This window comes from Halichoerus grypus, chromosome 1 (genome assembly GCF_964656455.1).
Source record: "Halichoerus grypus chromosome 1, mHalGry1.hap1.1, whole genome shotgun sequence".
Taxonomy (NCBI): domain Eukaryota; kingdom Metazoa; phylum Chordata; class Mammalia; order Carnivora; family Phocidae; genus Halichoerus; species Halichoerus grypus.
The window spans coordinates 215,846,455-215,857,362 of NC_135712.1; the positions used below are offsets into that span (position 1 = coordinate 215,846,455).

The following is a 10,908-nucleotide window of genomic DNA, read 5'->3' on the forward strand; positions in this document are numbered from 1 at the left end:
GGTACCGGGGAAGTGGCTGGCCCCTCCCTCCCCTGCTGGGGCAACTTCCTGCCCACCCTCACCTCAAGCCGGGGAGGGAACGTGGGAACTGTTCTGGGATGCAACCCCCACCCACTTTCCAGCTCCCACTACCTGAGATGGTGGGAGAACCCAGCACCTCACCGGGCCACCTGATCACCCCAAGCCCCCTCCTCAGATAAAGACCCACCCACCGTGCCACTTCCAGGTATGTAAGACCATCCATCGTACTTGGGAGCCCCCTGTGATGGCCAAGACCCCCCACCCCCCACAAGCGGGCAGCACATTCACTCGTTTCATTTTCTGTTTATTACTTGAAATCACGGTGTTTGTGTAGGTTTATCTTTCCCAATTTTGTTTTCATACAGGAAACTCAACGCAAGGTGCTGGGACACCCCACAGCCCGAACCCTGAGGGTGGGTAATGCTTTCTTGGGGGAGCCCTGATGAGGGCAGAGGGGGGCGGGCTGGTTCCTGCCTGGGGCCTCCACCCTCAGACCCGCGGAGGCACAGGTGTTATTTAAAAATCGTTTAAAAAAAACCAAAACAGAACACATTTAAATAGGTATCCAAGACAGTTCTTCAAAAACAAACCCACTCCTTTTTTCTCCTTTTTTTTTTTTTTTGGAAAATGAAAACAAACAAAAAAACAAATCCTTGACCCCTACCCTCTGACCCCTCCCTACCCACCCCCCCACAAAAATTTTACAGAGCTACAATTAACACATGATGTTCACATCTGAAACCATTAACTTTAAACACATAAGGGGGGGCGGTGTTCACCTACGATAGGATGAAGGAACAGGCAGGGGGTGGGGGTGTCTGGAGGACAGAAAGGTGGGGCAAGGACAAGACTGGGGGGCAGGGGGCAGGGCCCGATCATCTCCATTATCAGTAAAAAATAAGTGAATGAAAAAAAAACTCCACCCCCATTGAAATGGCCCCAGTAGAGGGCTTGTCCCTCTGCCCCAGGGGAATCTGGGGATAAGGGCACTAGCGGGGAGGGTCCAATTTAGACCAGCAGCGAACCCCCCCCAAGGGGGTTAATGCTACACAGCGTCACCCCTACCGGGGGCTTCACAGCTCAGCACCCCCTCCCCTCCTGGCTGCCAGAGGGCCTCCAGACACAGCCCACAGGCCCAGATCCCTCAGGTCGGGCCAGGAAGGAGCGCTGGGGGTTATTTCCCCTGTCCCCCCAACCATTTCTCTCCCGAGTTTTCAAGAGACTCCCAACCACTATTGGCTCAGAAAATTAATAGTCTATAAATACCCCAAGCTCAGAACAAAAAGGGGGTGGGGCAGGAGGAAATGGCACAGTGCGTGGACACGAAGGCTGGCGGCTGTCTGTCCCCCTCCCTCTCTTTCCTACTCGGGAGAGGGCCCCACACCCCCACCTGAACCCCGAGGCAGGCTGGGGTCAGCCTACTGAAGCGCCTTTTTTTTTCCCCTGGAAAAAGAGACCAAGAGAAAAAAGCACAGATGTGGAGGAGACCCGGCCGTGCGGGTGGCGCAGGCGGTCTCCGGTCGCTGTGGGGCCGGCCGGCCGCCCTGGAGGCTGGGGCGCAGCTGCAGCGGGGCTTCCCTCCTAGGCCCTGCCCGTCTGTAAAGTGCATCATGAGGCATCTACGTTTTTGACTTAAACCTGAAGGGGTGGGGGCGGCTTCCTCGTCTCGTCCCACTCTCAACCATCTGGAGTGACTGCTACATATCTGGAGCTTGGGAAGTGGGCGGGGAAGGACCCAGCTCAGGCCGAGGATGGGAGCCGGCGACGGGAGGAAGAGGCGGGGAGGTGTGAGCTGAACCAAGGAGGCAGGAACCGAGTCCATGGAGAGTTCGGAAAACCATGGTAAGAATGGAAATTAAAAAAAAAAAAACAAAAAACCAACAAAACGAAAAAAAAACAAAACAAAACCAGAAGGAAGCTGGCGGGGAGGGAGGGGCCCCCCGCTGCCCTGACCGCCTGCCCTCCCGCGCGCAGGCCATGCCGGGGGACTCCCGGCCCAGGGTGGTCGGGCGAGGGACGCGGTTCCTAGGCCACCACGAACTCTGACTTAATGTCAGGATTGACTTCCGGCTTCCAAACGGAGTCCTCGAAGTCGAGGCCCAAGCCGGAGGCCTCGCTGGGACCGCCACCTCCCCCGCCGCCGGTGGTGTCGCTGCGGCCGGCCTTGCGGCTCGGCGGCCAGTGGTAGGGGCCGCGGGCGTCACGCCGGGCCTTCCTGCGGAGCCGCTTCTGCTGGAGAAGCAGCTGCAGACGCTCCACCTTGCAGCGCGTGGCCCGGTTTTCCGTCTGCCGCAGCCGGTCCCCTGAAAGGAAGCAGTGACTGTGACCCCTGAGCCCCTCGGGGCAGAGGCCAGACACCCCCCCAGGCGTGAGGCACAACCCAGCCTTCCTGGGCGCTGAGAGAGGGAGCCTCGCTCCAGAGTCCGTCGGGTCCGTGGCGGAGCCCGGGGCGCCGTGAAGTTCCTGGGACTCAAGGTGTCTCCGGCCCGTCTCTGTGCAGGCTAGGCCGGGTCCGGGACGGGTGCTGAGCACGCCGCCAGCACGCCTATCAGGTGCTGCACAGGCCCTGGGGCCGGTGCCTTGGTTTCCCCTTCACGACCTGGGCTGCGGGCCCGCCAGACGCAAGAGGGACACTATTCGGCGGACTCGGGATTTACTGGGGGAAACCTGGTCTCTGGGGGACACAGGCTACCCGGAGCAGCTCTGGCCCCCTCCTTCATCAGACTCGGCCATTCACAGAGGCTCCACCTGCCATCTGGACAAGGTGCCGGGGGGTGGGGGGGCGGCAAGAAGGAAGTACCCCCCTCAGGAGAGGACAAGGACACTTTGTGCCCCCAACACACATGCTCCCTTCTCTCGGCTCCAGTGCAGAGCAGGACGAGAAGCAGCTGCCGGCCCCCCCAGCCCCCCTGGGTCAGCTGCTCTGAGCAGCGCACAGAGGGGCCTTGAACAGCCCAGGGACGGGTGGGGCGGCTGGACACTCACCCAGCGGCTTGCACATGCGGGCCTGGCTCAGGGAGGCCGGGGCTGCGGCCGCCAGCTTCTCACAGGAGGTAGTTTTGGGGGTGAGGTCCGGGGCGGGAGACGTGGGTGCGCACTGGGCATGGCAGCGCAGCTGCGTCAGGGACGGGGGCATGCCCTGGTAGTGCCGCGTGGCGCTCAGAAGGTCATTGAGGATCTGCAGGATGGTGCCGATGTCACGCCGCGGCCGCCCGCTGCTGTCCTGGCAGTTAGGGTGCAGTGTGCCTGCAGGAGACAGGGGAGTCGCTGCTGAGCGCTCGCGTGACCGACACGTGGCCTCCGGGGCGCACTCGTAGACAGGTGGGACCCCGGGGCGGGAGCGAGGCACACGGGGGCCCACAGCCTCCTGCGTGGTTGTGCATGTGCCAGGAGACCCCGGGGTGGGGTGGGGGGATGGGTGAGAGTGTACCCCACCCCCAGCCGGTGATCTCTGGGGGGAGCGGGGGGTGGCGCAGGGGTCCCGTAACACCTACCAGAGAAGGTCCCTGAGAAGACCCCCGGGGCGTGGTTCACGAAGCTCTCAATGACGGCGCCGGGTTTGCGGGAGCGGGAGGTAGGGCTCCCCGCGGGGGTGGGAGTGGGGCTGGTACCAGCACTGGCAGGGGGCGAACAGTCCATCTGCTGGTCGGAGAGAGGGAGGCATGTGAGCTGTGGGCGCAAGGAGAGTCCCTGGAGTCCAGAGTCTGGCGGTGGCCTTTCGTACAAAGCACACATCTGGGACTCTGAGCCCCTCCCCTCCCCCAGTTCCGGGGACAGCCTGCCTTCCCGGCCCCAAGAATGAGCCTTCCCCAGACTCACCTCAGAGCAGGCGGTAGAAGCTGAGTGGGATCGGAAAGAGCCGGCGGTGACAGGTGAGGGGGACGCAGGGGCAGGGCTGCTGGACATCGGGGGGACTCGGGCAGCACTGGACACGGGCCGGCAGGGAGAGGACACAGGGGCGGTCATGCTGGGGTCGCCCCGGGCCGCAGCGGCCGCGGCGGCGGCGGCGGCCAGCACGTGGCGGTGCTGTAGTGGGGCGTGCTGGGCGGCAAGCTGCAGCTGGACGAACATCATGTGGTCACCCACGCGCAGCGCCAGGGTCAGCGGCGAACGGCCGGACAAGAAGTCACTGACCTGTAGAGAGGGGCCCCATCAGCGCCAGGGCCCCAGCCTGCTACGCGCCCCCAGCCCGGCCCAGCCCCGGCCCCCCGCGCTGTGTGACCTGGGGCCTCTCGCCGCCCCTCTCTGGGCTCTGGGGTCCCTGTCGGTGCCACGGATGCTTAAATAAAATGAATCGGTATTTCCGGAAGACGCCTCCGCCAGCCCGGCCCGGCCCGGGCGCCACTGGGGGCTGTGGGGGACAGAGGCGGGTCAGATGGGGGGGCCTGGCCCTCCCTGGCCAGCTTGGTTCTTTCAAGGGGAAACTGAGGCCAGAGGGGGCAAGGCCCAGTCAGCAGTCACTGCCCTCGAATAACCCCACCCTCCCAGCCCCCAATCCTCTGCCTGTGAATATGGGAGGGGAGCCAATCTCAGACCCCCTCCCAGTTAAGCCACCCAGGCAGCAAGTGGGCGGGAATTCCTGGACAAATTCTTCTTCCTAACCTTTGCTTTCTCAAGATAAATATTTATCTGTCCTGGGTGGGGCTGAGACTGAGGGGGAGGCTTCGCTGCTGCAGGAGGGGGCCCTGATGGTTCTCTGAGGCCTGGGTCCTGTGAGACCTCCACGTAGCCTGAACGCAAACCCCCCAGTCTGGTGGGTGGTGGTGGTGGGGGGTGCATCTGAGCTCAGTCTGCACTGGGCTCCTCCTCTGGAGCCTAGCCAGTGCTGAGCTTTCCCCAGGGGCCAGGATGGTGGTGGTGGTGGGGGGGGGAGGTTTCTGAGAAGTGACATAGGCCGGGATGACTCAGAACCACCGCCTCCCAGCCCTCCGCTGGCAGCGACTGGCGTAACCTTCTCTGCTTGGGGGCCGTGGGGAGGAGGCGAGGGAGGCGGGCAGTGTGCAGCCCCCACCCTGAAGCCTGGACTGCATGGCACCCCCCCCAACCCCAGAGACTCCCCTTGCAGGAAGGGCCTGGGTTGGCTTCCCAAGAGCAACTGGGGAGTCCCCCCCACCCCTCCACCCTGCAACTTCCTCCCTGGGGAGGGCGAATAGGAGGGCATGACTCGGTGCCAGGCGGGGAAACAGCCCTGGGAGCCCAGTCACTCCGCCCAGTGCCCCCCCCTCCTGACGCAGGCACCCTGGGGCGGATGTGAACCAAAGACACCCCGGGCCCCCCTGCCAACCGCAGGCCCCCCATGAGCAGAGAGCTCAGTTCCCATCTTCACCAGGAAATCCAGTGTGGCCCCCACCCAGCTCCCGGGACCCCAGCTCTGCCTTCAGCCCACCGGCCCTCCTGATGGCAGACCACCCAGCGCCAGTGCCCCTCTTCCTCCTTGCTAGCTAGCTGGTGAGGACAGGATGCTACATGTCGGGGAGGGGGCGAGGGCCTCAGGGCAGGAGGAAGGGAAGCCGCTGAGCAGGTTTCCTGCGGCCAGCCCAGCCCAGCCCACCCCCTAGCCGGGGCGGGCAGCAGCCTGCTTCCCCCACCCTGGCAGCGGGCGGATAGCTGAGGCCTGTGTCACCCTCCTGGGAGGAGGGCCCCGCCGCCAGAAAAATGAGGAAAGGAGGAGGTAAAAAAAAAAAAAAAAAAAAAAAGGCTGCAACAAAACCGGGAACCCGGCTGTGGGCCAGTCCCTGCCTTCCTCCTCAGCTCCTGGCCAGTTGCTAAATATTTTCCTAACATCCTGTCTAGGCTATGGCCCTGGGGCTGGGTGCCCCCTCCCCCTTTTGGGGCAGAGAACAAAGGCCAAAGGGAGAAGGAGGAGGGGTGGCTCCCCACCCCTTACAATGGGGTCAAAGAAGGCGGAAGGAGTGTCACCCAGGCTGGCCCCTCCAGGCCCCCCAACCCACCCACAGAAATTTGGAAAAAAAAAAAAAGGTTGCCCTGGGGAAACCGCAGTGGCTAGGGGGACTGGGGACCCAGGCCCCGGTGTGGGAGCGGTGTGGGAGCGTGGGCCAAGGTCACCCCCTCAGGCAGCCTTGTGAAAGCCCAGCCCCCTCCCCCAAGGCAGCCACCGTGGGAGAGAAGGCCCTCAAGGTCAGGTGGTGAGTGCGAGGGGGGAGGAGGAAGAGGAAGCTGGGTGACCAGGCCAAACTGGCAGGAAGGCTGGGCGGCGCGTACCCTCCCTCCCCGTGGGTCTCCTGGGAGCACAAACACCACCCCCCCAGGCCCTCCCCCTGGTCTGGGAGGGACCGGCGCGGGTCTTACCTGCGTCTCGGTCAGGCTCTCCAGGGCCTGCATCACAGACTGCTCTGGCCTTGAAGCCTGGGACTGAAACAGAGGAGAAGCCGCTCTGAGCGTGCGCTCTGGTCCGAGGGCCCAGGCGCCAGGGCAAGGGAGCTGCTTGCCAACGGGGGCTGCCCTGGCAGGGTGTGTGCTGGGAACCAAGTTCTCAGGGGAAGGGGCTGCCCGCCTGTGCCAGAGCCCCTGGGGCACTCTGCCCCAGCCATTTACCATGAGGCCCGCCTCCACGGTGGGCACCAGCGTCAGCTTGCTGCCATCCCCCACACCGAACTCCTGCAGCTTCCCCGAACTGAGCCGGCTGGGGAGAGGAAGGAAGAGGGTGAGGCCAAGGAGACAAGGCAGCGACCCAGGGGGGAGGGCTGTGTTCCTGGGGGAGATATGGGAGCCCTACCCACCCCTCTCCCTTCCTGGTCTTCAGACCAGAGAGGTGGTGTGGGGGGGGGGGGCGGGGAGTGTCAAACATCTGGCCCCGAGGGCCCCCATGCAAGTGGCTCAAACCTCCTTCCCAGAAGCCCCAACTCTGCACTGGGGCACCACCTCTGCACCTCAACAAAGCACTTTTTCATCACCTGGGCGCCAGTGCACCCTTGCCGTCCTCTGCCACCCTTCCCTCACCCCAGGGCCAGCCCCTGCCAGTAATTCACCAACTCCGGCCCGGCGCTCCTCTTTGTGGGAGCCACAGGGCTTAGCCTTTAGGGTCTTTTGCGGGGCCAGGCTCCCCCTCCTCCCTCCCTCCCTGGCGCAGGCCGCCGCGGCTCAGACAAAGGAGACCCTCCCCCAACCGCCCCTCCCCCACGGGGGCCCCTCCGCTGGGGATGGACACTGCGTGTCCCTGGAGGCCCGCGGGGGGAGTGCTCCCCGGCCTGGAGGCGATTTAAATACCAGGGGGGAGGGGGAGACTGCGGGAGTGCTCGGTGGTTAGAACAAAGGGGGGTAGAAAGACGCAAGTAGGGGAAGAAAACAGCCAGACGTAGAAGAGGGCACCGAGCAAATGCGGAAGCCAGCGGGAAATAAGGCAGAGAAGGAGGCGGCCGCGCCCCCCACCCCCGCTGCTGGGACCCCCACACTGACCCGGGACTCCTGCCTTCCCAGGAGGGGAGGGGGCGGCCCTCGCAGCCGCCTTTGTGCGGCGACCCCGGGCGGGGGAGGGGGCCGAGGCAGGCAAGGCCGAGCAGAGGGCGCCCGAGAGCGCGCGGCGCGCCCCCGCCCCCCGTCTGGCCGCCCCCTTCCTTCCCCGTGCGGCGCGCTCTTTGTTCCCGCCCGGGGGCCTGGGCCCGAGGGGGTGGCGGGTCCGGGGGCGGCGCGCGGTACCTACGTGTCTTTGTGGAGCAGCGCCAGGCGCTCCTTGGGCACTTTGAGCCTCTGGGACAGCCGCTTGCGCAGCCCCTCCACCGTTTCGTCCGGGGGCACCGACAGCTCATAGCGGGTGCCCGTCGTGCTGTGGATGGCCAGACTCATGGGCGCCGCCTCGGCCGCCGGGCCTAGCTCGCAGGCGCCGCCGGGGGCCCCGCGCCGGCAGCTCCGGGCGCCGCCGGGCTGCGACTCCATCCCCCCCGGCCGGCGCTGGAGAGCTGGGGTCCGCGGGGCGCCGCCAATCCTCGCCGCGCCTCCGGGCAGTGCGGGGGGGGGCTCCCCGAGCCGGGGGTCCTCGGGGTTCCTAGGGGAAGCGCACGTCCCCTTCGAGAAAGTCCCAGGAGCCGAAGGTGAATCAATAATCAAAAATCCGAGCGGCGCTCCGGGGTCGCGTTGGCTCGTCGGGGCGCCTTCCGGGGGTGGGGACTGCACTCGCGGCTCCTTTCAAGGACGCTGGGCGTGGGGGAGGGTCCGGAGGAAGGGGCGCCGCTTAGGCGGTGGCGCTCGGTACCGTCCGCCGCTCGGGCCGCGCTTCCCCGCGCGTCCCCTCCCTTAGCAACAGCCGTCCCCGCCGCCGCCGCCGCCGCTTGAAAGATCTGGGGGTGAAAGTAACAAGAAAAAAAAGTTATAATGTATCAACGTTCCAAGGGGCGGGGCTGCCGCCCCCTCCCATTCACTACTTACTCCGCCGGCCCTGCGTCGGCCAATCGCCGCGCGCCGAACGCTCAGTCAACCGCGCGGGCGGGCCAATGGGAAGCGCCGCGGCGTTGCCCCACGTGGCCGCGCGGGCCCGCCCCTCGCCCCGCCCCCGGCCCAGTGGCCAAGGGGAGCTCGGCTGGGGCGGGGCTGGCGCCGCTCTGGCCCGCCCCCGCGCTCCACCCGCCCGCGCCGGGGGCCATTCATACGGTCCGCAACAAAGGGCAGGCGGCCCGAGAGGGATCGGGGTGGGGAGGGGGCGGCGCGGGGTCCCGCTCTCGGGGGGCGCGGCGTGGGGGCGGGCACTGTCCCAGCGCCGGGAGGGGCAGGAAGCCGGGGGACCTCCCCCCGCGTCTGTCCGGGAAGCCGCCGCGAGCGGAAGCGGGAGGCGATCCTCGCGCTTCGTGGCCGGGCGGCTCTCAGGAGGTTCGGCCGGCGGGCGTCCCCGACCCGTGGGGCGTGAGGTCCGACGAGGAGTAGGGCTGCGGGCGGGGCCTGCACCCCGGTGACGTGGGCCGGTGCCGGGAGGGCCCCTCCCGCGCCGGCACCACCTCGCGTCCCACCCCTGTCCCGCGGGCCGGGCCCGCTTCCCGAGTCTCGCCCGCCCGAGCCGTGACGTGACGCGGCGTCCCCGGCTGCGCCCGCGCGCGCCGCTTGGGGCTGCGGTGAGTCAGCAGCGCCGGCGCGCCCCCTGCCGGCCCTGCCCGGGAGCGCTGCCTGAAGTCCTGGGGAGGGGGCGAAGAAGCTGCCCCGGGGCCGGGGAGAGGCCTACGGGACCGCTGGCGAGGTGGGAACCTCCGTTAGGGGTCTGAAGCCTCCAAGGCGGGAGGCTGGGGCCGCACAACTGGAGAAACTGAGGCTGAACAGCAACTTGCTCAAGGTCACTCGCGGGGTAGGAAGAGTGCCCGGGAGGCGGGGCGGGGGCTGAGGTCTTGACGGGGCGGTGCTGCTTACGCCGAGCCCCTCCCATCCCACGACCCGAGGGGCTTGCCAGGGCTGGAGACACCCCGAACCCTGCCTGCCCCCAAAACAAAGAAAAGTGGGGCACCCGTAAGAGCCTAGAGTGGGGACCCTCCTACTCGTCCGGCGAGATCCCACCCGCACTCACCAGACGCGGCCAGTTCGAGGTCTCAACAGTCCTGAGTGTACCCACGTCCGGGGACAGCGCGCAGTGGCGGGGCAGGTCTGGGGCCGAGCGGGCGGCCCCCAAGCCTTTATCCGCACCGCCTTCCCTCGGGGTGGAGTTTGGGCGGGCAGGGGGCGGAGGGCCGGGCGGCCGGTGACGCAGGCGGGCCCCCGCCCCTGCCTGCAGGCCAGGGCCCTGGGGCGCCTTGGGATCTGGGCCACCCACCCCTTAAGCCTCGCCTCGTATATTGGGGGTCGCTGCTGAACCCAGGGTCACAAACGGCTTCGCTGATGGGCCGGATCCCCAGGACGGGGTTTCGAGTGCACAGGTTGGCTCCCGCCCCACCCCCCTTCCCCGCCGCTCTAGGGCCCGGTGCTTCCGCCTGGGGGCGCCCGCGTGGGGGTGTGCAAGGGAGGGGGGTGCCTGAGTCAGCGGCCACGGTCCAGGAAAACAGGCTGGAGTCACCTGCCTGTTGTGGGGGTGCCCCAGCCAGCTGCCCCGGCAGCCTGGCCTCCTGCATCCCTTAACGGTGACCTCAGAAGGCATTTATGGAGCGATTAACCTGCGCCAGGCCAGCCTGGTGCAGCCAGCCACCACCCGCCGCGCTGTGACCTTTTGGAGCCTGTTTCTGCGGCTCTCCATGGCTGCAGAGGGATAGAATCCAGCACGGCTCACTCTGGGGCCCCGAGTGGGGGGCTTGGGGGTGGGCAGATCACCCTACCCATTTCACAGACCAGGTAACTGACACCACACAGCAGCACGTGAAAATGTGGCAGGTCCTGTTTCTCCCAGCACGTTGCTCTGGGTTGGGAACTTTTTGAGGATGACCCTGATTGGTGTGGGGCCCTCTCAGTCCCCCTGCTCCCTCTGCCCAAAGGAGGGGACCCCAGGACCTACTCGCCTGCCCCTTGTCCATTTATCTGGTTTCTCACTTTATCTGGCCTGACCACCTCCACCTCCACCCTAGTAGTGGGCACCCCTCCCAGGGCTGTGTTCCTTTCCAGGTCCCCATCCTGCTCCCACCCTGCTCTTGCAGCCTCTGACCCGCCCCCTCCCACACTCACCGTCACACCCACACCCAGAGGCTCCCAGCCCCACAGGGTCAGGAAACCTTTGGGAGGGGGTCGCTGGGGGCTGGGATGGAGGGATGGATTTGGCGGGACAGAGGACGGTGATCCAGAAAGTGAGGCAGCCAGCGCAAAGCTCAGGCTTGAGGGAGCGCTGGAGCCTGGAGATTAGGTTGTGGGGCCACCGCTGAGGGCCTTGGAGGGCCCTGCTGCCAGAGGAACATGGGGGCGGCAGAGGGAGCTGTGCGCTCTGAAGCCGGAGCATCTCGATGCTGGAGGGCCCCAGACGGAGCAGGTGGT

General features: G+C 66.3%; 1 protein-coding gene across 6 annotated transcripts; it reads right to left on the bottom strand.

Annotated features, from left to right (window-relative positions):
• Positions 1 to 309: 309 nt before the first annotated feature.
• Positions 310 to 9,659, bottom strand: MIDN (midnolin). 6 transcript variants are annotated; one of them, XM_036100660.2, is made up of 9 exons: positions 9,524 to 9,659; positions 7,682 to 8,315; positions 6,577 to 6,664; positions 6,331 to 6,393; positions 4,244 to 4,372; positions 3,841 to 4,155; positions 3,516 to 3,660; positions 3,007 to 3,267; positions 310 to 2,324 (listed from the first exon to the last, which is right to left on the bottom strand). In XM_036100660.2, the coding sequence occupies exons 2-9, from the start codon at positions 7,912 to 7,914 to the stop codon at positions 2,047 to 2,049; spliced, it is 1,512 nt and encodes a 503-aa protein (XP_035956553.1). In that variant the 5' UTR covers positions 7,915 to 8,315; positions 9,524 to 9,659; the 3' UTR covers positions 310 to 2,046. The 6 variants fall into 6 exon arrangements, with proteins under 6 accessions (XP_035956553.1, XP_035956552.1, XP_035956551.1 ...); XM_036100659.2 differs by having other exon boundaries at positions 3,516 to 3,663; XM_036100658.2 differs by having other exon boundaries at positions 3,516 to 3,690.
• Between the last annotated feature and the right edge of the window lie 1,249 nt (positions 9,660 to 10,908).

Coding starts and splice junctions, on each gene's coding strand:
- MIDN (XM_036100658.2), bottom strand. CDS start 7,914: ATGGAGTCGCAGCCCGGCGGCGCCCGGAGCTGCCGGCGCGGGGCCCCC. Junction 6,665..7,681: donor GCGCTGCTCCACAAAGACAC/GTAGGTACCGCG, acceptor TCCTCTCCCCAG/CCGGCTCAGTTCGGGGAAGC. Junction 2,325..3,006: donor CCGCATGTGCAAGCCGCTGG/GTGAGTGTCCAG, acceptor GCTTCCTTTCAG/GGGACCGGCTGCGGCAGACG.